The sequence below is a fragment of the Xenopus laevis genome, chromosome 2S (genome assembly GCF_017654675.1).
Source record: "Xenopus laevis strain J_2021 chromosome 2S, Xenopus_laevis_v10.1, whole genome shotgun sequence".
NCBI lineage: Eukaryota > Metazoa > Chordata > Amphibia > Anura > Pipidae > Xenopus > Xenopus laevis.
Window position 1 is genome coordinate 102,880,775 of NC_054374.1, and position 27,181 is coordinate 102,907,955.

Sequence of the window (27,181 nt, forward strand, 5' to 3'; positions counted from 1 at the left end):
CTAGTCATTTGTGGTCAAGATAAATTAGAAACATGTGAAGCTGCATATTTTGTACATTTCACATGCAGACAAAGTTTTCCTCTTTTTTTTTCCACCCAGAGGGATTGCAGATTCTAACCTGGCAGAAATAGAAATGCAGTGTTCAGGATGTAACAGTAAAGACCTTAGGAACTAATAGGTTACCCTCCCAAATGCTCTGTCTGGAACAATAATATATTTTTGTAATCATTTAATTGCATCTCCCTTTCTGTCTCTGCTCAATGTACAGAACAGTCATTTCTTACTGGAAATTGAAAACAGTTACTTTATTTCCTTCGTAATTGGAGACCACTGGTAAAATATGTTATTCTAAAACATTATATTATATATTACTCATTGTAAATCAAATCTTTTTTCTGCTACACACTGCTAATAAATGGTTTCAATGTTTTTTTGTTTTTATAGTGCTGAAACTGTATGCTCACATCTATCATTATAGCTCAGAATTAAACTTTGGCGTTGTTATCTGTATGGGGAAATTTAACCCTGAAAGCAAAGCAAATAGTTAATTATGTTTTGTGAAAGGGAAGGAGATAAAAACTAGCAGCAACGACACACTCCACACTGCTATTTATAGTTTCTGACACAGATATCCAATTAATTATAGTGTCTTGTTTAAAAGTGAAAACACTTATGATTGACCTGTTTAATATCTAAATCTTAGACATTTGAAGTTCTGAATGAAATGTTAGTAAGTCAGTGGCATTACTAACCATCTCCTGATGATAATGTATTTGAATTGAATCTATGTGAAGTAATTCCGACTACTCCTCATTTTTATATAATCCTAATCTACATAACCTTCATCATGAGTATGTATGCAACTGGTGCCCAGTTGAATTAAGGTTTTTTTTTATCAAAATCCAAAAAGTTCTCACAATTTTCTGAAAACGCCTCCGACCAAATCCGCACAGATTTTTCCCCCCTGTTTATTAATAAATATAGAGAAAAAGAAGGGGGATTTAATGCACATTCCCTGGTCCCCTGTTTCATAAGTAATACAATATCTATGCAAATGATTGAATTTACAAAAACAGAGGTTTTTAGTTACAAAGTTACAACCCCCCTTTTTTGCATTTTGTATTGTAGGAAAGTTATTCTGCCGGAAGTCTAGCAGTTATGCTGCAGGTAGAACCAATGCTGTGGTTTAGACAATCACTCTCTTTTAAAATCTTATAGCGGGGGACTAAGCCTTCTGATTGAAACCAATGCCCAGGTCAGGGGACACTTATACCAAAAATTGTTACCATGCAGGGAGGTGCCAGCTTTTGAATACTATGACGGAGGTAAATAGTTAGGGACTGCCATATGGGGTTTACCTTGACGTGGCATTGTGGCTTTTATGACCGTAACTAAAAACCCCTGTTTTCGTAAATACATGCATTTGCAAATACAGTTAGGTCCATAAATATTTGGATAGAGAAAACTTTTTTTTCTAATTTTGGTTCTGTACATTACCACAATGAATTTTAAATGAAACAACTCGGATTCAGTTGAACTGCAGACTTTCAGCTTTAATTCAGTGGGTTGAACATGGAGACAAGAAACTTCTTCATAGCAGCCAAACAAGTGAACACCATTCTCCAGGAGGTAGGCGTAACAATATCCAAGTGTACCATAAAGAGAAGACTGCATGAAAGTAAATACAGAGGGTGCACTGCAAGGTGCAAGCCACTCATAAGCCTCAAGAATAGAAAGGCTAAAATGGACTTTGCTAAAAAAAAAAAAACATCTAAAAAATCCAGCACAGTTCTGGAAAAACATTCTTTGGACAGATGAAACCAAGATCAACCTCTACCAGAATGATGGCAAGAAAAAAGTATGGGGAAGGTGTGGAACAGCTCATGATCCTAAGCATACCACATCTCTATAAAACATGGCGGAGGCAGTGTGATGGTTTGGGCGTGCATGGCTGGCAGTGGCACTGGGACACTAGTGTTTATCCCTGATGTGACACTGGACAGAAGCAGCTAAATGAATTCTGAGGTGTTCAGAGACACTGTCTGCTCAAATCCAGCTAAATGCAGTCAAATTGATTGGGAGGCGTTTCATAATACAGATGGACAATGACCCAAAACATACAGCCAAAGCAAATCAGGAGTTTATTAAAGCAAAGAAGTGGAATATTATTGAATGGCCAAGTCAGTCACCTGATCTGAACCCAATTGAACTGCATTTCACTTGTTGAAGACTAAACTTTGGACAGAAAGGCCCACAAACAAACAGCAACTGAAAACCGCTGCAGTAAAGGCCTGGCAGAGCATTAAAATGGAGGAAACCCAGAATCTGATGATGTCCATGAGTTCAAGACTTCAGGCTGTTGTCGCCAGCAAAGGGTTTACAACCAAGTATTAGAAATGAACATTTTATTTTCAGTTTTTTAATTTGTCCAATTACTTTTGAGCCCCTGAAATGAAGTGATTGTGTTAAAAAAAGGCTTTAGTTCATCAAATTTTTATGCAATCTTTTTGTTCAATTCGTAGAAAACAGTGTGAGCGCACACGCTGGCCTTCCTTACTCGATTGCCTGGTGCACAATCCTCTGGGGAGACGGCACTCCCTCGATTTCCAATGTAAAGCAAAGAAAGGAGGAATCGGCACACAGGAACAAATTGCAATGTGGGGTAAACCCCTAAGTGTTTATTGTGTCAAAAGATGCACAACGTTTCGGGGGCACGCCCCTTCGTCAGGTGACGAAGGGGCGTGCCCCCGAAACGTTGTGCATCTTATGACACAATAAACACTTAGGGTGACGAAGGGGCGTGCCCCCGAAACGTTGTGCATCTTATGACACAATAAACACTTAGGGGTTTACCCCACATTGCAATTTGTTCCTGTGTGCGATTCCTCCTTTCTTTGCTTTACATCTTTTTGTTCAACCCACTGCATTAAAGCTGAAAGTCTGCAGTTCAACTGCATCTGAGTTGTTTCATTTAAAATTCATAGTGGTAATGTACAGAACCAAAATTAGAAAAAAGTTGTCTCTGTCCAAATATTTATAAACCTAACTGTATACTGAATTACTAAAGAGACAGGGGACCAGGGAATGTGCATTGATCAATCACTCTTCTTTTTCTCTATGTTTGTAGTTAATTTGGCCAGATCAGTAGCACTTCCATTGTATTTAAATATATTTTTACTTTGCCTTGGAGTGCTCCCACAACCCGCCTTTTTTACATTATCAATAAATTTTCCTGAAAATTTCTTGTGCAGGAAAAAATTCAATGAAATTGTAAAAAAAAATCCAATACCGCAACTTTTGCGATTAGACGCCCGAATACAGTCACTTTTTCAGAAACCCAGTGCAAATCAATATATCTGCTATTGACTTCTACATGAACTCAGCAGGAGTTGGAGTACTTTTATATTCTGACTTTTAACACCATCGGGTGTATGGAAAATTGTGTTTTTTCCCAGAAAAAAATCGGACTTTAATAAATAACCTTCTAAATGTCTGTCAGAGAAATACATAAACATTAACAACATGAACTCTAACAGTGAATTATACCATGCTCTGTCCTATAACTTAATAATAGCCCTCCTTACCTGGCATGATTGTCTTCTTACACTCGTTGCACTTGGAGGAATATTCATTAGAATAGCACTCAGTGCAAACAAGGTGCTCATCTTTAGCAGCAAAAGGCTTGTCCACCAGTGACTTCTTGCACTGGAAGCAATGGAAACATGATTCATGCCAGTGGCGGTCTTTGTAGGAAAGATCCTGAAAAAGAATGATACACCGTTAATGCTGTTACTTTCTAAGTAATATTTTTAAAAATATAAACATAATTTATGGAATATATTGTTCAGGCTTGAACCAAACAAAACAGTTTTTCTTCTTAAACAACAGCTGTCACCATCCATGGATGTTTGTGGTTGTCGTTTAATAAAATCTGGAGAAGTACAAGTTGAATATAACTAGGCAACAATTACAAGTGAGCAGATATTTCATAAAATATTTATTAGTACAGATTCAAGTTGGCTATAATAGCAAGTAACTGGCTGTTTGGTTAATTTGGCCACCCAAGTGGTGATCAGATGATGCTCTTTCAATCATGTGGGCTTAGGGCCAACAACTGCAAAACATGAGTGAATACATAAATGAAACATATTTGTTATTATTAAAAACCACAACCCCATGCATTCCTGATTCTGAAGAATTTTATACCTGTTCAAGTCACATTGATCTGTGAGAAAATCATTTTGAAACACTGCACAGGACAGTTGGCTGCTGGGTGGATAAGCCACGGTCACTTAAAGGCTAAATTTATCAATCTTATCCACACACTATTATCTATAAAAAATGTATAAATGTAGTTGACATGTCAGACTGCACAAATAGGGCACAGAAATCATATTCCAGTGCCAGTTTTCCAGACTGAGCACTTACATTCAATTAACCAATTAACAGTCAGTCAGAATACAATATTTGCAGAGTGAGAATACGCATTTATATCACTTAATCAGTCAATCCCCATTTAATTTGGATCTTGTGTTTTGAACATAGGACGGGAAGCTGGGCACTGATTTGATCTGCAGCTGTAATATCCTTTAGGAAAATTAAAATCAGGAGACGTCTGGAACATTAAAAAATGTGCTTTGGGTCTTTGGGTGAGCGAATCATGAAGATGCATTTATGAAAATAATTTCTTGTCCTTACAACCTCTTTTTATGTGCCTATCTGGTATCTATTGTGATGTGGAACTAAAGATCTTTCATAGTTTCTGATTATTTTCTTGACTGAGCCAGGAGATCAGAATAAATCTGTCACATTAACTGAGGCAGACGGTGCAGAAAACTTGGCTTGCTCTTGAATCTGCTGCACGCTAACTGGCAATTCTGTCTGCTTGTCTGGAAAGACAATGAACAGCTTTTATCTCAATAAATAGCCATTTTTATTTAGGTTGTCTACTGTGGGGGTTCGTCCTACTATGTTCTGCAGGATACCTTTCTATGAAAATATATTTGTTTTACAAAATTAAATATTTGTTTTACAAAATTGCTCCCATTACAAGAATATAAGAATGTGCGTTATCTCCTATTACAGGTCTCAGTTTGAGACCTGAATAACGAGTACAGTGAGGACTCTACAATCACATCATTACTAATAAAGGCATGTGCTGCAGTGCAAGTTCTGTTGTTGCACAAGGTCATTATTCTACTACGCCCTTGATTACCATTGGCCGTAACCTGTGGTTTTCATGTGCTTATAAATGGCACACCACTCATTCAGTACACAAACTACAAACCTGATTTTTATACACTGACTGATAAACTATATTATAATATATTACAGTATATATATCATATAATATATTATGCAAACCTGGCACACAGTACAAAAATAATGTTTAGTGTGCCCTTAAAATGTAGCTCTGGTAATTCTGGGCTCTCAAATTCTAGGCTTCACACAAATGGCACAACTATCCCTCTGATGTTCTACTTAGAGCTAAATAAGTGCACAGACATCACAATCATCATGAGGATACAGCCGCAAACATTTGGTGGGCTGCAGGCCGGAAGTCTTCATATAACAAATTAATTTAAAAATATAATTGTCACTAAATCAAATTTGCTAAAACTGAAATAGGGTTTCAGGAAAACAACAATAAATTCAAGTCACTGAGTTCCTTCTGGCTTGTTTCCAGCTTCCTGCTACTTTAGCCAGCTGCAAAGTCTCATCTGTGTGCTGCTTATTCAGTTACAGAGGCAGAAGAAAAAACATCCATTTACATTTCTGACACTCAAAAACACAAATGTTTAGCCAAATAAAGGAATAAAAATGAGCATCTTGATATAATATATACATTTAAAATCTGGCTCCCTGACCTCCAGCCAGCATAAGGTTTATCATCTAGTTTAAACAAATAATGTAGAATTCATGAATGGTGATACCATTTATTGGCTAACTGAAAAAGTATAAATTGCAAGCTTTTGGAGCACCCAGGCCCTCTTCGTCAGGCAAAATACCTGCTGTCCAAGATATTTTTAGAACCATACCTGTATGGCTCATGCAGCAAAGTTTCAAGCTATCACTATTATGACAGTATAAAGCCAGGAGGGGATTAACCCAAGATATGCCACTCATGGCAGGGACCTGTGTTTTAAGGGTGGAGATGAATGGGTGCCAGGAATTCTTTAGAAGGTATGTTTATTTATGCAGCAATGGAATGGTAACCAGTCAACTAGGATTTATGAGTCATACTGTAATAATACAACAATATGAACAGCAGGAAATAATTCATTATAACCTATATAACAAATAACTAACTATAACAAATATACTGTATTTATAAAGAATATGAGCAATATTCTATGGTCTCACGCAACCAGGTCTGGTGAGGAACACTGTGAGTGGAATAGAGATCCTCTCTATAGAGAAACACCCTCCTTATCACTGGGGCTTTTATGCTCGGTTACCAGGCGTCTACCTTTTTACAACCAGGGTATTAACCCGTTAAACTCCTGTTAGAGCTTTGAGCGGTTCCCTTCCCTGACTAGCACTAAATGGGTGCTGACCCACTCCTATAACAATAATAAGATGGCTAATCCTAGCTAAGAACTAATTAACAGAGAATTTCTCTGGGGATTGATTGATTGATTCTCTCTCAACTGCTGTCTGTATCAGTTACCTGAAGGTGCAAGTACAACTCCTCTTCCTTCCCTCTAACACTCTGAAGGACATCCTTTTTTCCTACTCTTAATGAAACTGACCAACTCACACAGTAATAAGAGCTATACCTAGAAAATGTATTTAACTGATATTATAATCATCTCTCCAAAAATAAGATAGTAGATCTTTTAGAAATAGTATAGATAGAAGAAGAAATTTAATAAAAGAATTATAATAGAAGTAGAAATTTTGTTCTGCTTTTATAACGAATGTCACCATTCTTTTTCCAAAACCTTGTATTAAAACAATACATATATTTTGGATTACTGCCAAGGTATTACCAGGTACATCTCCTCTGGAGGCAATGACACAGAGAAGGATTTGCCTTCAAGCCTTATAGAAATCCAGATCATTTTACCACCATATATTTGAGCTTTTCACTCTGCAGGTTTTACAAATATTACCTACAGATGATTACATTTAAATCAGTGGGCTCATTCCAAATATTATTAATACCACATGTAACTGGTATTCACTGACCTGGCTCTGAAGAGGGAGTTGTATTGCTGCTCAGTTTACAGTGATTTCTTCTCCTGCTAGTATTACAGTATATAACAGTGCAGAAAAAGCAGACGTACATGTTCGGAGGCAGTTTACTGAAGAAACAGGATGCTCATTTTAGCATACAAAACATAGATCGTAAAAATAACGCTCTTGGCCTCACTTGGCAAGTGAGATCCTGTAGCTAGAAATGTATTTAAGTCGACATTAAATTTGGAAAGCAGAAATGGCACAAGTAGATTCACTTATATAGCCCATGAAGGACTTTATTGTAACAGCCTTTGAAGGACTTGACATGGGCAGGGACAAATACCTGCCTTTTCCCCCAAACTGGCCTAGGAATAACCAACTCGCTCACCATACATTTTATTTGTTGGAGTCTTTTTGTCCACAGCTTTATTGCACAACAGATTATTTAACAATAGATAACACATATATCAATAACAGTTATATTAACAACATTATAAACATACAAATATGAACAGTGATATACCATTAACATTTTAATCCTCTGCAAGGCCCCTGGCAATGGACCCAATTAGGTGCATGCAATCGTTAAGCCACCAGCCGCTTGTGCCTTCTAGCATGATGGGTACACAGGACTGCATGCTACCCCCAATACAACATACCCTCCCAGAGACCACCGCTCTTAGAGAGGAACACCACCAACCAAGTTCCATTAACCAACTTGGTACTTGGTAAAACTCCACTTAATTAACTCTCCCCATTGCCAGGGACCCGCCACAGTATGAGGGACTTGTACACCTTCAATCCCTCATACCCCTCCACACCTGAACTGCCACCTCCACCCCTTCTCTAAGGCCATAGTTAAAAACATCGAGGCCCAGGCCATTCAAGTGTACCCCGTCAGGTCTGTAATATTCGGGGTCTCCTTCCAAAAATACATGCCTAACTACTATTCCTCCAGCATTCCTCACAAACTTTGTCATAGCTGCATTAATTTTTGCCCTTGTCCTATGCACCGCTTTTAGGTTTCTAGCCCCCCTCCATACCAACCTGGGGACTATCTGAGACCATATTACCATTAGTCTAGGGGCCCTAGCCCGGATTCTTACCAAATCCTGCTTCATCCTCCCAATGAGGTCCCTCATTGGGATCTTGCCCACATCGTTGCCCCCTGCGTGTAACACTAAAACATCTGGGGGGCCCTCTTGACGGAACTTGTCCTCTATCCAGACCCTGAGCTGCAACCATGACAAATCTCTTTTCCCATGCCATTGCACTTCCACTGCTTCCGCTGGAAGCCCGAACCGCCTACCATTTTCACGTATCCCTGCACGTTGTTCCGCCCAAAAAATGTAGGAATGTCCCATTACCCACACCACACATCGCCTTGAACCTATAAGTAAAACAATAACAGGAAAAGAAACACAATGAATAAACCACCTACCAGCTACACAAACCTTACAATATCCCACTGGTCCCAGTGGGCTGTAACCACGTAAATTGTTGCAAATGTTTTCTGTCCTTTGCCGCCTCCTGTGACCCCTAAACCAAGTGGGGTCTAACGTACAATTGAAATCGGCTAGATTCCCACCTCCCTATCCTGCGAATGGTAGAGTCATCTAGCCCACACCTGGCCGCCTCCGTTGCCGCCCCAATACGAAATGAGTGTGAGCTGTATTCCTTGTCCACCAGCCCTAGACCCGTGAAGCACTTCTGAAACACTGCTATGAACTGGAACCGTGACATGACTGACTCGTCTGCATGTACCAATAAGGATGTTCTTGAGGACTTCCGAACCCCTAGATAATTGGTGAAACACCGCACTGGACACAACCTACAACCTGCCACACTATGCAGCCGCGCCAACAAACCCTTGCCCCCTTTATCAATTTTTGATTCGAATATCCTGACCTGAAGTTCCACCCCACACAGCTCCACATGCCGACATTGCACGCCCCCCTCTTCACTTTTCTTTGCGCTAACCAGCTCCCCTATGCGAAAGGCCCCGAAAAATGCCAAGGAGAAAGCCAACTGAAAAAGTGCCACCTCGTAGTCGGAAGTGCAAACCTTGTCTAGCTGCCCAAAGAGTCCTTCCAGTATGTTAAGGGTGATTGGCCTGCGTGTGTCTTTTCTTTGCTGGCCCCTCCTCAAACCCTTCGCAACCTGCCGAACCACAAAGCTCTTAGTAACGTCCCCGTAACCTTGCATCTTAAACATGAAAGACAGGGCTGCCAACACTCTGCCAATGCCTGTTCTCGAACGGTGCTCTGTACCGTGTAAATATAAGAACCACAATGTTAAGTCCTCTCTTTCCACCGCACCCAGAGGGCCCTGCACATACCTTTCGAGCTCTGCCCACTGCTGCCACACGCTACTATAAGCTACCCAGGTAGATGGCGCCAAATAATTTTTTACACAACCTGCCAGGTATCGAACGGGATCCTCCATAGGAAGTCTGGGAAAGGGGTGGGGGCCTCGGCTGCCCTCGGAGCCAACTGCCTGAACCGCTCCAGCTGAAAACGAGAGAGGGCATCGGCTATGTCATTCGTAACTCCTGGCACATGTGTGGCCCTGAACCAAATATTTTGATCTAGACATTTGAGTACCAACACCCGTAACAGGTTGATCACTGGTGGGGAGGAGGCAGATAAATTGTTAATAGCCGAAACCACTGACATGTTGTCCGAGTGGAAATTGACCGCTTTATTAGCCAGCTCCTTCCCCCACACCACTACTGCCAGCACGATTGGGAATAGCTCCAGGCACGCTAAATTCTTTATAAGCTGCCCTTCCTGCCACTCCAGTGGCCACTCCCCCATGCACCATTGTCCTTGAAAGAAGGCACCAAAACCGAATGCACCGGCTGCGTCTGTAAACAATTCCAACTCCTCATTATCCTGACTCTCCCCTAGCCAAAATGAACATCCATTGTACTTATCCAGAAACCTCTGCCACACTACCAGGTCTGCCTTGTGTTGTTTATTCAGCCTCACAAAGTGGTGCGGCTTCTCCACCCCTGCTGTAGCTTGGGCTAGCCTCCGGCAAAAAACCCTCCCCATGGGCATTATTCAGCAGGCAAAATTTTATTTTCCCAGGAGTGATTGCAGTTGCCTAAGTGTCACCTTCTTTTGCTGTAATGTGAAATTTAGCACTAGTTTTAAATCCACAATCTTTTCTTGGGGTAGTCTGCACTGCATTTTGTCTGAATCAATCTCGATCCCCAGGAATTTGAGGATGCGTGAGGGGCCTTCTGTTTTTTCCCTAGCTACGGGGACTCCAAACCTGCGAAATACTGATAGTAGGACCTGAAGTATAATCCTACACTCCTCCGTCCCCGGCTTGCCAACACATAGAAAATCGTCCAGGTAGTGAATGACTGCCCTGGATCCAGTTTCTAACCTCACCACCCACTCCAAGAAGGAGCTGAAAGCTTCGAAATGGGCACACGAAATAGAGCAGCCCATGGGTAAACATCTGTCCATATAAATCTTGCCCTCAAATTTACACCCTAGCAAGTGCTGGCAATCTGGGTGTACTGGCAAGAGACAAAAGGCCGATTCGATGTCGACCTTCGCCATTAGGGCACCCCGGCCGCAGGTCCTCACTAGGCGCACTGCCACATCAAAGGAGGTGTATGTTACATGAGCCGTCTCCTCATCTATCCCATCGTTGACTGAGGAGCCATGTGGATGAGACAGATGATGTATCAGGCGAAATTTGCCTGCCTCCTTTTTGGGCACCACGCCTAGGGGTGACAGGCGCAGGTTTGGCACGGGTGGAACCATAAATGGTCCGGCCATTCTGCCCAATTCTACCTCCGTAGCCAATTTTTTTCTAGTTACCTCTGGGTGCTCCAAAGCTGATCTCAAATTCCTGCAATCAAAACCCAACTATAAACCCCTCCCTTATTAACTCGGCTTTTTTTCTATCAGGGTATTTTGCCAGCCAGGGTGACATCTCATTTACCTTGACTGGACTCCTCCTTTTCTTCTTCCAAAATGGATGCCCTCCTTAGCAGTTAGTGCTACACATCCCTTTACAACTCCACCCCCCAACTACGTCACTAAACCCACTGCTAATCCCCTGCCAGGCAGCTTTGTCCCGCCCCTGTCATGCACCCTTTGCCAGCATGCACTGTCCTGGGTTTCACTTTATTGCAACAGCCTTTTGCAGGAATGGTACAGTACTGGTGCCCCTTTTTAAATACTCAACAAACACTTCTTATTTCACAGTTACCACACTAATGTTATCTATATATCCAAGGTCTGCAGCTGTAGTCTGGATGTACAGTGAGATGTCTCCCACTGCCTAAAGCGGGCCATAGATGTAAAGATCTTAAAAAGATCTTTTCATTATCGTGAGACCACAATTATCTCGAAACGATCGTTTAAATGTACGATTTGTTCATTAACCAAGACCATTTCAGGCGATATTGCCAGGAAAACTGAGGGGAGCTGCCTGCTTGGCCCTGCAAACATAGATAGATTGCACTGGGACCGATTTTTTAACCTGGCTGATGAATTTTCATTCAGATGTCGGACAAAAAATCGTAAGATGTACAATCATTCGATTCCCACTAACTTCACGATAATTTGACGAATTGGTCGGATTGCACTGAAATCGATTGTTCTTTGCGTCTATGGGGACCTTAACTTGCAGAACCCAAAGGTTCTCAGTAACCTGAAGTGAGCTATTATAAGATCTTACCTAGCTACAGGGCAGGATTTACATAGTGGGCGCCCCTAGGCCCACTGCAGTTTGTCGCCCCTGTCCCCTCCCCTTTATTCCCGCAAATTGTCATCATCTGGACTGGAGCAATGGTGATTGGTGCATGGGAAATTTAAAAAATGATTTTATCTCCAGCACATCACCAGTGTTTTTGAACCAATGTGGGTGTGTTGGGCAGCATGCTGCCCCCATAAAATCCTGCTTTGTGGCCTTTCCACTAATCCGGGCCTGCTAATACCTACCAAGGAACAGCCTGCCCACCTTGTTAGCTTCAAAGGTTGGTCCTGCCATCAGTTGTTTTTTAGGCATAGGTTTTCTGAGCCTGGGTCCTTCCCACTGTAGAAAGTTCCAGCTTGCCCCTTGTGGACTTCCAGCCATACCAAACAGAAATTTTTTGAGGTCACTCCCTTTACTCACTCCATTGAATTATTCTTCAGGAGATTGCTGAGCCTCCTGGCCTCACTTTCAATCACTTAGATGCAGTGCCAGACTGGGGTGTTCAGGGCTCACCCAGGCTGCCACCTTAGGGCCACCACCCCATTTGCAAGCTCTTCCAAATGTGACCCCCCCCCACGAACATCTCCTCTTTGCAGACACAATCTCGAGGAACAGGAATGACGGCACCAGTTCCCAGGGAGCGATCTGGGTCCTGCCGGCCCAGTTGGACCCTGCTTAGATGCTTCCTCTCTTCTCTTTGCTGTGACAGCCAGCAACCAAGCCTCACTGGAAGGTCCTTTCTCAACAGATAGTCTCCTTGATTTGCATCCTGCTCAATAGAACATCCCGAACCTCTATTTGTAATGAAAAACCTTCCCAAAGGGAGATTCTTCTGTGAAAAGTCCATTCTATATCTGAGCTGGAACAATGGAATGGAGCGTCTGCTCCTTGCAAAACACTCCAGCATACAGGGTCCAAGACTGAAATTCTCTAAGTACTTTTTAGTGACACCCTCCTGGGAGCTTACGGCACCTACTAGGAAGAAATTCCTGGCAAAAACACAAATTTTTACTAACAAATTTGTTAAAGCTTAAGGGATACTGGGGGTCATTTATCAACACTGGGCAAATTTGCCCATGGGCAGTAACCCATGGAAACCAATCAGATATCTGCATCCATTGTTCTACTTGCAGCTGGTTTCAAAAAGCTAATCACTGATTGGTTGCAATAGGACACTGCCCATGGGCAAATTTGCCCAGTGTTGATAAATGAGCCCGACTGTCATGGGAAAAAATTTTTTTTTTCAAAATGAATCAGTTAATAGTGCTGCTCCAGCAGAATTCTGCACTGAAATCCATTTCTCAAAAGAGCAAACAGATTTTTTTATATTCAATTATGAAATCTGACATGGGGCTAGACATATTGTCAATTTCCCAGCTGCCCCAAGTCATGTGACTTGTGCTCTGATAAACTTCAATCACTCTTCACTGCTGTACTGCAAGTTGGAGTGATATCACCCCCCTCCCTTTTCCCCCTCAGCAGCCAAACAAAAGAACAATGGGAAGGTAACCAGATAACAGCTCCCTAACACAAAATAACAGCTGCCTGGTAGATCAAAGAACAACACTCAATAGTAAAAACCCATGTCTCACTGAGACACATTGAGTTGCATTGAGAAGGAAAAACAGCAGCCTGCCAGAAAGCATTTCTCTCTCCGAAAGTGCAGGCACAAGTCACATGACCAGGGGCAGCTGGGAAATTGACAAAATGTCTAGCCCCATGTCAGATTTCAAAATTGAATATAAAAAAATCTGTTTGCTCTTTTGAGAAATGGATTCAGTGCAGAATTCTGCTGAAGCAGCACTATTAACTGATTCATTTTGGAAAAAAAATGTTTTTCCCCATGACAGTATCCCTTTAGGTTTTTGAAACACTGCAAAAAAAATAAAACAGAAAGAAAATGAAAAAAATCATTATTTGTGTTATACTATTGACAATAAGTTTGTGAAGGTGAAAGACCTATTTAAACAGAGTGGAGGGATACTGCATTTTTTCTTTTGCTACTTTAACAATGTTATTGTTACTGGCATTTGCACAAAAGTCCCATTGTCATTACATTCCCCATTATGTTCAAGCTGAGCTTTCAGTGATATCTAGGTGTCCTGGCCTCACGGCTCAATTAGCGGAGAAGTCTGGACCAGGAGGAAGCACTAGGTATAAAGTCAAGTATGTGGTAGGCAAGGGGTCACGAAGGATTGTAGTGGTGATTCAGGCAAAAGGTTCAAAGGCAGACGGCAATTGGTCATGTTCAGGAACAATGCAAAGAGTCAAAAGTACAGGAAACAGTAAATAAAGTATTAAGTAGCACCCCAAGACATGCAACCTATTATCGTGCATTAAACCCATGTCTTGGTTTTACTTTTATTCTGAGTTTTCACACTGTTTTCGTTGTGATACCATCACATGCACAGCACGATGACACCAGTGCATGGCCCTGGGCACCTCCATCTTGTCCACAAAGCAGAGCGCTCCGAAACTAAGTGCTCCTGACACTAGGAGAGCAAATCTCATACTGACTGGTCTTTCTGCTCCCAGGAGTGCGGGCAGAAGACCCCTGCAAAGGACAAAAATAGCAACAGCAAAACCCCCTATATACTGTAGGTATGAGGCTTATTAATAAGAATGCTTGGGACCTAGGGTTTTTCAGATAAGGCATCTTTCTGTAATTTGGAACTCCATATTTTAAATTATTAAAAAATCATGTAAACATTAAATATACTCATGAGGATTGTTTGGGCTTCAATAAGGAGTAGTTAAAAGGTACAGGTATGAGATCCAGTATCTGGTAACCTGTTATCCAGAAAGCCGCCTCCCATAGACTCAATTTTATCCAAATAATAAAAATTTTTAACAATGATTTCCTTTTTCCCGGTAATAATGAAACAATACTTTCTACTTGATTCCAATTAAGATATTATTATCATTTTATTATTACAGAGAAAAGGAAATATTTTAGTCTTTGGGAGAGATGACCCTCCCATAATTCATTTTATTATTACAGAAAAGGAAATACTTTTAATTAAATTTAAGTCTGACCCTCCCATAATTCAGAGCTTTCTGAAGAATGGGTTTCTGATTAACAGATCCCATACCTGAACTACTTTGTACAGAGGCATGGCACAACGGTACAGTCCCTTATACTAAGCACAATAAGCAATAAAATATATAATTTAGCTTCCCTTTGACTATTTTAGCTTGGATTGAAAAATCCCATTTGTCAGTGCACATCCTGAGGAAATACATTAAATGTAATCAATAAAGCTCTTTGCCACCTAATTACTGCTGGCACAGGAATAACAGTGTTACACAATACAGCTCTGCTTCCACACTACCCTGTCACTAGGTAGTTATATCTGTAATAGTTATTTATTATAACTTGGAAAGCATAGTGCCAGTTTCATTGAGTAGCAGACTTGTAAAGTTGAGTTTAAAAGTTCACTCAGATTAATTTATATATTTCTCAAATGGTCTGAATTTCTTCCAACTTTTTCAGATTCCTGATATCACCAGAAGAAATGCAAGACATTTTCAGCTATGACTACTGCACATAGAGCAATAAATATATTTTTAACTAAATGGCTCTTCACTCAAATGATTCACCAGTTATTACTCCAGGCTGAAGTTCTAGTAACATGCTAATGTACATTCAACAGCTGTAAATGGCACCAACAGAATTAAAGGGATTCTGAAACTGTACCAAAAACATATTGCCTGCCAACGGCCCAGTTACCTGGGTATTACCCTTCTTTTACAAGCAACTTAAATTTTAGTGGTACAGGCACATGAATTAATGGGGTTTTAGTATGATTTTTCCCTTTACTACGACCCCATTCCTTCCCTGTAATCAGAACAATTGATTTAAATAGACATAATGAACTTCATATAAACAAGTATTTCTTATTTCACAGCTGCAGCCTGTGTCCCAGGTTCATGTATAAGAATTCATTTGTTATAACAGGGGTTTTATCTAGGAAATGCCATTTATTTTGCTTTAATATTACAGTATTATTGTTTATATCACACAAACATATTCCACAGCAATTTGCAGACTGACCCTACAATATGCAATAGTAAATTAAACAGCTGACTTTATCTGGGTCCTCTGAAAAAAGGTAAAGAAACACTAAGTATATTTATTTTCTTTTGTCAGCTTTTGGACTTCATTTCCTTATCCATTCTCAGACAAATATTTCCTATTCTTACAGCCAAGCTTTTATTCTTATGTGGCCTTAATCTATAAAATATTACAGACTGACTGAAACAAAGAAAATGTAGGTTTATCTCAATATAAAATTTAGTTTCTTCCACAGTCTGAGATTTTTGGATATTTTAACAATCTTCTTGTTGGCGTTTCTTCAACAAATAAATACTTTGCTGGCTATTAAGTCGTTATCTCCTAGAACAATTTTTTTTGCTATCTTGAGGCAAACACCAAGGGGCTGATTCACTATGGGTCGAATATCGAGGGTTAATTAACCCTCGATATTCGACTAGGAATTGAAATCCTTCGACTTCGAATATCGAAGTCGAAGGATTTAGCGCAGAACAATCAAATCCTTCAAATTAGGCAAGCCTATGGGGACCTTCCCCATAGGCTAACATTGACTTCGGTAGCTTTTATCTGCCGAACTAGGGGTTTTTTTTAAAGAGACAGTACTTCAACTATCGAATGGTCGAATAGTCGAACGATTTTTACTTCGAATCGAAGTCGTAGTCGAAGGTCGAAGTAGCCCATTCGATGGTCGTAGTAGCCCAAAAAAACCTTCGAAATTCGAAGTTTTTTTACTTTGAATCCTTCACTCGAAGTTAGTGAATCAGCCCCCAAATCTTCTTGAATTAGTCCATACATCCACTGGAAAATATATCATACCTTTCCATCATAACCAATTGGTTTCTTGCATTCCTCACATGAGTTAGAGTATAGGCTCTCGTAGCACTTCACGCAGTAGGGATTCTCCTCCCTCAGCAGGTACTTTTTGCCAAAGAGAGAGTCCTTGCAGTAGTGGCAGTCAAAGCGCTCAGTCATTTTAAGTCCACACTTCTCTTAACCTTTTAAAAGAAAAAAAACAGTTAGTCAATTTGAAATGTGAATTTGTATATTGCACTGGTTAGCACGACATATTTGACTTTTTGCTCAGTGGTAAGTTAGAAGCACATACCTTTACTCTTGCACCAGGAGGGAAAGTTTTTTAGTGGTATGAAATGAGCTAACTCCTAGGAAAGCGAAGCAGCTAATGACAAAGGGTTTTCAATGTACAGGCAGGGCCATGGTTTCACTATAGGCACCCAAATATATATGCCTAGGATGGGCAGAAATATTTTTAAAGCCCACAGCCCACTGCCAGATACATGCTGCAAAATCCAGCAGTAGTGCTGGGTGGGAGTGGGAAGTAATTCTCTCAGTTCCGTGCAAAATATGAGCACAATGGTTCTGTTGCAAACCAAAGATCTGAAATCACCTTGGCAAGAAATTTAAATGGGATTTTCCCATGTCCCTGTTGCAATAAAAAAAGACTCAAAATGTTCCTTTTGATCTTGGCACAGCTGATGGAGCTGAAAGCAAGAAACAAACTTCTTTGTCATCACTGGGGAATGAAAAACTCTACCACATACCACAAATGTAAGCTTTTCTTAAGCAATATGTCAATTAGTTCAAAATGATGCCATGCAGTCTGCTATCCTACGCCTGTGTCAATAAACAGAGTCCATCTTGCTCTTGTATATTTTCCTGCACATGCCTGTATATTTAATCAAACATATTCCTTTGCGCATAACACAAGCCAATTGTTCCATATGCTTACCCTGAACTTTTTGGTTAAGTAATGCAATCATATGGCATGTTTCACATTTTTATTTTGCTTCAGAAGAAAGAACAAACAAATGGGAATACCTACACGTCTGCAGCTTGGGAGGAAAAATGTTGTTGGGGGAGTGACATCCTGCTTGAAAGATATTTAACATTGTGCCTTTATCTGTCTCTTATACAGTGATGTTTCATTTAGTAAGGATGCACAGTACTAATTTGCAGCAATAAAAAATAACCAACAGAAAAGATTTGCATAACGCTATTTGTGTCAGTCTTGCTACCATGTGCAGCCAACCCATAATGGCAGCTCTTTATGAATGAGCTACAGGTATGGAAAGCTGGGGCTTTCTGGATAAGTCTTCTTTACGTAATTTGGATCTTAATACCATAATCATTTAAACATTAAAAATACCCAATAGGCTGGTTTTGCCTCCAGTAAAGATTAATTATATGAAATACATGGCACTGTTTTATTATTACAGAGAAAATGGAAACAATTTTAAAAACATTGGATTATTTGGATAAAATGGAGTTTATGAGAGATGGCCTTCCTGTAATTTCAATAAATAATGGTTTTCCAGATAATGGATCCCATACTAGTACCTCTTTTGGCAACGGTATACTGTATGTCCAGGCCTCAGTTACTATTCTGCATCATATGCAAATTTTGTACAAATAGAAGGATGTAAGAGCCTCATTTACACTGACACTGATACTAATTGCATTGTATTATTTACAGTAGTACTGAGGGCCAGTTTGTACATATTGGTTGGTACAACATTCTGCAACTTTGGGGGAAAAGAATACATTGGGTGTAAATAACAATTTGTTGCTCAGGGTTATTGCACTTATACAAATCTACTTGCTGGTGTTTAAATTTAATGACCTGTTGAAGTGTCCCAAGACCACTAAAAGCAATGTCAATATATTTAAGAGCTCCACTCTCTTTAGCTGCAATGCTACATAAACTCATTAGCTACTTATTAATATCAGATCTGTCATTTTCTTCACGTACCCTTATGAGATATAAACACTCGCATGTGTAGGAAAATCCTGGCCTCCGTATAAATATTTGCACTAGGCATATACAAGTGAAGATAAACACTGTCTTGACTGTTTTAGAGTTGCCTGTCATTACTAATCCACTATCCACTGCATCAAAAATCCCTTCAGATTTGCTTCTTTTTTCTGCAAATGCCACTGGTTTAATGAGGCAAAGCAAACAGAAATCCTTTAGTTGTGGGGAGGTCCATATATATAAAGTTAGGCCTTCAGGGATGCTGACATATCCAATATACCAAAAATGTACTGCTGTAAATGTATAATAGACACAGACAGTGGTTTTAAAATCAATATACTGTAGTAATACTAATATTTTTGTTCACTGTAGGTAATATAACTATAAATGTGAACTTGAGGGTCCAACACCTGTGAAAACAAAAAATCTTATTTAATACAAATCTGCTTTCATCATATTTAGATTAAAGATTAAAGTGCCACACAGAAATATACATTTACTGTATATTTACTGTGCACTTAGTCTGCATTTCTGAAAAAGCTCATTCCTAGCCAGTGTGATATATTTGGTTTAAATTCGTTTACTTTCATTTAAAAAGAACAACTCTGGGACTGACAGGGTGGGCATTTGTGAAGTCAAAAAATCAAACATTTTTTTCTGCACTGGAGCATTCTCTCCAGATCTTCTCCTGAACTGGGGATCAAGGATTTAGATTGCTTATAATCAAGGCTGAGTACAAACAGTCAATAAGGCAGAATAGCATTTGTATGCTTATTTAAAATATAACATTATTTAGTGGAGAACTAAAGATTAAAATATGATATGCTTTATAGGTTTATTTTCTATACAGCAGCCCTATTACAGCAATGATGCATTCTTTCCAATTTGTTAGCAGATCTTTAAATGATCATGTATCATGAACAGCACCATAGAAGCTGAAAATCTATTAAAAAATACTTTATTCCATCTCAGCTAAACCCTGGACAAAAAACAAGCATCTTTCAAGTGACAACAGGCCTTTGTTCAAGAAACTTTGCTTGTTTTATGTCCAGGATTTAGCTGAGATGGAATAAAGGGCCACTGCACATGCCCAATGTATTCTGGACAGCCCTTCACTGGTAAAGGATTGTGGTGCTCATGGGCTGGTACAGAAGCACAATACATCATGTGAAACATTTCTTGGCTAACCTGGCCACAGACGCAAAGATCCGATCGTACGAATCAACGTATGATCGGACTTTCCCATATCCCGACCTGCCACTAACCATTCAGATCAAAGTCTTACCATTCAGTTAAATAACAAATCAGCCGATGTTCTGCCCCTGACAGCAATCTTACGAAGGTTATGTCCGACAAAGCTAGTCTCCCACTGAAAATCGTACGATCGGCAATACATGCAGATATATTATCGACAGCCGACAGAGAAATCTTTTAACCTGTCCGATCGACAAAACGACCGATCTTCGCTGGACGAAAAATGTTGGGACTCTCCACACACGGTCCGAAAATCGTACGAATCCTCGATTCGTACAATTGGATCTTTGCGTCTAGACACCCTAGGCAATCCGCCTGGCCAGCCTGCTACCCCCTGTGTGCGTTCGCCCAAACGCGTGTGTGCGCCCGCCAACAAACTACTGCACGCATACCCAGTAGCAGAAGGAAGGGAGTGACGGGAGAGGAGTGACAGAGAGGGGAGGGGAGAGCTTCTTAGGTGTATCAAACACTTAATAGGGGTAGGCGGAATACGTTTAATAGGTACCTGCCAAGCGCCCCCTTATAGTTGCGTCCTAGGAGGTGCCTCTTCTGCCTACTCCTAGTTATGGCCCTGACATGTACAGTACATATATTTCCTCCCATCGACCTATATACTAGTGGGGGAATGTAATATGTTTCGTTAGTGCAAACGTTTGCAAAGACCATTACGAATGCTGGCAATCAAGTTTGCATTCTTTTTGACCGATTACAGACCTCAACGACTTCCTCTCAAATTTTGGGACCAAATAGCTTTTGTGAACATTCGCAGTGTATGTTTCACAATTACAAAGCGTATTTTGCGAGAAAATATTTAATGAAACCCCAGAGCAGGTGTTGACGCTAACCTTTCCTTAGCGATAATGTGCAATGTAATATTCGCCAGCGAATTATTTTACATTGCGAGCAGCGCTAAACATTCGGAAAAACACCATTTTAAATAAAACTTGCGATTTTTAATTACATTCCCCCTTAGGTATTTTATCTGACATAGAGAAACAAGATACTTAAATAGGAAATACCAGCCGCACATTTGATGATCATGTATACATTCTGTGTTTCTTGGCTTGAGTTCTTCTGGTTAATGGGAAGCCACCAGGTACATCTGTGTAACATTACATGTAACATGATCCTTTTTTATTGGAGGGGTGGAATCCAAATGCGAGCTCACTGAGCACACTATAGAAGAAAGACCCCTGCCTGTTATTTCTGTACATTCCATTCACCTCCATTAGAAAGTAAACTTTTCTTAGACTAAAGGTTGAATAATTCGGCTGCTAAGAGATTGCCTCAATATACTTTTCAATTTGCATTGTGTTGCCCAGTCTCATAAATCACTTTTATAATATAGGCATCTAGTAGCATTTGCTTAATTTCCCGTTAGGACACAGATGCTGGTAGCGATGGTCCAAGTTGGCTGAATTAAATTGGGTTACGTGCCAGTATCTCATGTTAGATTAATAGAAAGAGTCATGAGATGCCCACGAGCAACAACTCAATGTTCTTAGTTTTCCCATTAAGGAAAAATTACATTTAGATGAAGGCAGGCCTGGGAGATAAGTACAACATGTCATTTCCTTAAAAGGTGGCCATTATTAACAGAAAAACAACATTGCACACTTGTAATTACTTTATATGACTATCTCCCCTGCCTCACCTTCCAACTTCAGGCAACTTCGGAAAAAGAATCGTGCTATCCCACCGGCGATTTACATTTTAGCCAGCGGGATGGCAGGGGAGGCAGATTAGTCGTCCCAAAGAAGAGGAGATTTGTCGCTGGACGACTAATCTCCCCGAATCTGCCTGTGTGCCCTAGGGTTCAGTTACAAATGCAAGTGCAACTGAGCTGTGGATATAGTCACATTATATATTACACGTACTTTGATGTGCTGAGCACCCATGCATTTTGAAAATTGTGCACCAGTGCACCTATTGCTGCAAGGAAATCCTGGAGCTAAGATCCAGGGTTCAGACAGCTGACTACATCAGTAGGTGCAACAGACTTGCACCCAAAGAATCATGTGCCAACTTCCCTGTGCTCAGCTGCAATGCTGCTAGAATTGTGAGGAAATAAACTCTACATTGTGGGTAAAAAAAACATAGCAATTGTGTTCCAAAATTGCACACACCGTGGTGGTAAAGTCTTTGCAGGAACATATAAAAGTTGTAAATAAAATCTACAGGTATGAGATCTGTTATCCAGAAACCTGTTATCCAGACAGCTTTTCTCCTATAGGCTCAACTTCTAAACACAATTTCCTTTTTCTCTGTAATAATAAAACTGTACCTCACACTTGGTCCTAACTAAGATATCAATAATCCTTATTTGAGGCAAAAAAATCGTATTAGGTTTATGGTGTGGGGATCCAAATTATGGAAATATCTCTTATCTGGAAAGCACAAGGTCCAGAGCAGTCTGGATAACAGGTTGCACACCTGTATTCGCACAAATATGCACATAAATTAGACAGAATTATGTCTTCAGAGCTTCTACTTATGTGTTCTCTTAAATTAAAACTGATTGTTCAGTGTTTTTAATAGAATAATTGCGAAATAATTTTCTTCTTTGTCTTGAGATATGCAAGAAAGTGCTCATTCCCACTGCATTCCCATCTTACTTAGAACAAAACACCAGAAAGGGGACAGGGGTAGGGCGTAAGATTAGGAGGGGTGGAGTTATGATGCAAAAAGGGGCAGGTTATGATGCAAAAGGGGTTACAATCTAGAGGCGAGGGCACTAGACTGATCGGGCCAAGGCAGCAGGAATTTGGTAAATTGGGTGGGGGAGAAAAGTGCAGGAGAAGACAGAGTGGAGCAGGGATTGGGGGCAGAACCAAAGGTGATTATACATTTTCGAGCAAATACATTGCCAGCAAATTTGTAATTTAGGAGTAGGACCCAGCCATGGGTGGTATTTTATTCATGTTGCACTCCACTTTTTATGTTCTTTATAGCTGTGTGATTTTTCACCCACAATACAAAAACACACAGGCAAGCTATTGATGACATTGGCCTAGTGTGTGTGTGAATGCATGGAAGGGATATTTGATTGTAAGCTCCATAAACAATAATAAGCATTGCCTGTTGTTTCTACATAATTAACAGATAATGATAATACAAATTATATATACATTTCTTTTAAATTAGAAAATACACACACACTTTTCATGCCCAGTGTTGTCAAGCAGAGCACCAGCATACTGTAATATATGTGCTGATGGACAGGTATTGTTTGCATTATGATCATGTCTACTGGTAAAAGACCAAGCATTTGCACCAGGTCTTGGTTCCCTGTAATGTGTTTTCTTTCTTACATGTATTTGATAAATGCTGTTTGCGGACCAGCAGCTAATGGGTATTAGACCTGGCGCAAGCTTTGCAACCAGACTTTGGGAACCTTGCAGATGGGTCACCTCATGATACAATTTACCATTGATCATTGTGCAGTCCTTAGCCAAAGATATTTTTCAGCCTATCAAATTCTATTCTATCCCAGAATGTATTTTAGAAAATCTAGCCAATGAGTTCTGGCACATTTATCTGGTTCCAAACTGAAGATTTCGATAGGGAAAACAGCCTGCTGCTTCATGTAACTAATGAGACTGTGGAATTTGGGACCAGAGTTTTCAGGAGCTACATAATCAGTGCCATAATTTAAGATGTAATTTGATAGTTCTCTTTAGGAGCCCTACAGGGATAGGTTTAGAACAAGATGTATTCTTGTATTCTGAGGACAAATCATTCCGATCATTCCTAATGAAAATGACATATTTTTCCTATTGTTGTTTTTGCCTTTTTCTGGTTAATTTAATTGGAAATAAAATACAAGCAAAAATACATTCCAGGCTGCTTCAAGTCCAATAAAATCTAAATCTTCAACTTTGTTAGTGTTCCATTATTATGGTATGTCATCTGACACTCAGACATTCCAAAATTCAGTTTAAGGTAGGACTGTACAATGCTAGCTTTGTAGCCATTCCCTGGAAATCTAATTTTCTATTCTCTTACCCAGTGGCGTAATGGTAGGTGGTGCCTTTTGCTGCTGGGGGCAAGTGAGATAGCTTATGGGATACAGCTCAGGTAGCACAAGTTGGAGGGCTACAAACAATCAATATTCAGCACAATAAAATGTTGATGTGTCAACCTCACTATTACTATTGACGAGCATTATCCAAAATAAGAAAAACATTTCACATCTGACAGTCATAAGAATTCTATTATCTGGCTATTTATATATCTATATCTATCTACTTAGCTAGCTAGATCACTAGGTATCTCTCCTCTTTCCATCTATTTTCTATCGTTCTATCTATATCTGTGCCTTTTTAATTTCTAGTTTATTTCTAACAGTCTATATCTATCTCTGTATATTGTTTAATTATAATTTGTCTATTTGGTTATTAGTATATATATATTATCATCTGTCTATCACTCTGTAGCTTAATCCATTTATCTATTTATTCATCTATATACCATCTATGCATCTATCACCTGTCAACTATATCAATTAATCTATCTATCTATCTATCTATCTATCTATCTATCTATCTATCTATCAGTCTGTCTGTCTGTCTTTCAGTCTATCTATTTGTTTGTCTTTCTGTCTTGTCTATCCATCATATATCTGTATCTGTCTATCAATCTATCATCTACCTGTATGGCTATGTATCTATGTTCCTCTTATCTATGAGTCTATTTGTATGCTTGTCTTTCTCTCTATCTGTGTCTGTCTGTCTGCCAGTCTATATATCTGTCTGCCTGTCTATCTATCATTTATCTAGGACAGTGATCCCCAACCAGATGCTTGTGAGCAACATGTTACTCTCCAACCCCTTGGATGTTGCTCCCAGTTACCTCAACTCAGGTGTTTATTTTTTAATTTCAGTTGTATAAAAACCATGTGTACTGCCAAACAGAGCCTCCTGGTGGCTGTGAATCCACATAGGGGCAACCAAATAGCCAAACAGCCCATATTTGGCAATCCCAGGAATTTATTGCATATTTATGTTGCTCTCCAACTTTTTTTACATTTGAATATGGCTCATGGGTTAAAAAGGTTGGGATTCCCTGATCTAAAAGAAGGATATTCCATGGGTATTAAAAAGGTAAGCTTGTATCAGTCCCAGTGATGTCACTTATGTACATGCTATAAATACACACATTGTGGAGTAAAATGGGGAAATGCTGGGTTGCTCAGGATTACTGGGTTTTGACAAAGGCTTTAGACAGCTTTCCCCAGTCCTTCAAACTTATTCTCACTGAGAGCAATGAAGATACATTATATTTATCATATATATCACACGGACTTACTCGTTTCTAGCTTGGGTGTTTATTTACACTTTTATAAAAAGGGATGTAAACCCAAAAATAAAAATTTGGCTTATGAAAAAGGCAATTCTAACCAACTTTCCAATGTATATTAAATACAAATATCCATGGTTTGTAACTGCTACTGAAAGCTGTATCTGTCCATTGTCTGAACTGCTGCTTCTGGCTTCTAAAAGAGTGTAGTTGAAGCCTGTTGATTAACAGACCTGTGAAGAAGCATGCAAGCCTGCATTGCTTCAAGCCACCGTGCAGAAAGAGACAAATAATGACTGCTATGAATTAAGTTAAAACTGCATTAACAAATAAGTTAAAAACCACTAATTGAAAAGTGGCTTTGCATTAAATTTTCTATCATTTGGCAAAATGTTACTTTTAGGTATACGTTCCCTTTAAATCCTTCTGCATCTGCATCTGTAGGTAAGGCCGGCATAATATGAATACCCATGCTTTCTGGTCTTGCATCCCTCCTGTACTTACCTGAATATCCTGCTGCTGCTGCTGCAAGCACATGCACACACTGGAAGCCTTGGCACACAGAATGATACTGACAAAGCATACTACAATAAGCAAGGTGAAGAGCCTACTTACAGATTTCAGAAGAAGGGCCGCACATGCAGCTGTAGGTGCACAGAGATTGGCCTGCTCAGCTGTTAAAGTGTCACTGCACAATCCCAACAGTCTGATCTTAGCTCTGCATCCTGGATTGTATGGAAAGCGGCTGCCTTCACAGCCCAGCGAACCCCCTTCCTATCATTTTACCATATAAGGAGACAAAAGCATCACACACTCTCACTCTTACAGGCTCCCTGCATCTGCCATCCAACACTTTCACTCTTTCTCAGGTTGTGGCTTTCTGGATTCTTTTTTAAATAATTCTAAGATAATGTCTGTGCTGGGATTTTTGCTTTCATCAATTCATTACCCCCACCCCGTGTCACAGCAATCGGCTTGTTTAAACAGATACTCCACAGAATGCTAGTCCTAATCCTACACCACATTTATCCAGGTCAGCAGCCAAGAATAGGTACCGGACATTCTGCATTAACATAGACCTTCAGGATTAACAGGACATTTTAACTACTGGGCCAATAAAACTGTGTGAAAACAGACATATTGGCAATTTAATTATATAAATGAATATATATATATATATATATATATATATATATATATATATATATATATATATATATATATATATATATAGATAGATATATATAGAACCCACATTTACACATAATATATAGGTTGGACCACAAAACAACAATGTAAAATGAGGGAAAACTTGAATTGAGGTTGCACTGTATGTATATATACAGTTAGGTCCATAAATATTTGGACAGAGATAACTTTATATATATATATATATATATAGCTTTGGTTTAGGATATATATAATGGATTTGTAAGCCAAGATGTCAAATGCTGAACATCATCTGCATTTTATATATATGCATATTATTATAAAGCACCAGCACATTTATGAAGTGCTTTATTTTAATTATTTATTAAGAGGAGCTTGAATTCTAAGGTCCCTATTGTATTCACGCAATTCATTATTTTATCAGGAACCAGTTAATCTGCCTGTTTGTTTTTGAAGTATGGGAGGAAAGCCACACAAACATGGAAGGAACATATAAACTCCTTAGAAATAGCACCCAAGCTGGAATCCAACTCAGGACCCAGTCACTGCAAGACAGAGTGCCAGCTACTGAATCACCATACTTTGGTGAGGGAATATGAGTTATTTCTTACAAAGCCAAACACACATTCTGACATTATTTGGAATAATATGGATATTGGATCTCATTAGCCATATCTGCTTTAACCAGTATGAACAGATGCAAGCCGATAAATAAGGGCCTTAGTCAATTA

The 27,181-nt window shown here is 39.6% G+C and overlaps 1 protein-coding gene across 3 annotated transcripts in view; it reads right to left on the reverse strand.

The window, feature by feature from the left end:
* Nucleotides 1-26,203, reverse strand: part of fhl2.S (four and a half LIM domains 2 S homeolog) — a 32,734-nt gene extending 6,531 nt beyond the window's left edge. Inside the window, exons 1-3 of one of the 3 annotated variants that reach the window (XM_018249789.2) lie at nt 25,896-26,203; nt 16,775-16,953; nt 3,585-3,759 (exon numbers count right to left, since the gene is read on the reverse strand). In XM_018249789.2, coding sequence (XP_018105278.1) covers nt 3,585-3,759; nt 16,775-16,930 — 331 coding nt within the window. In that variant the 5' untranslated portion in view covers nt 16,931-16,953; nt 25,896-26,203. Of the gene's footprint in view, nt 1-3,584; nt 3,760-16,774; nt 16,954-20,013; nt 20,032-25,784; nt 25,872-25,895 lie in introns of those variants that run through there. The other 2 variants (XM_041584209.1, XM_041584210.1) reach the window with 2 other exon arrangements.
* Nucleotides 26,204-27,181: the final 978 nt, after the last annotated feature.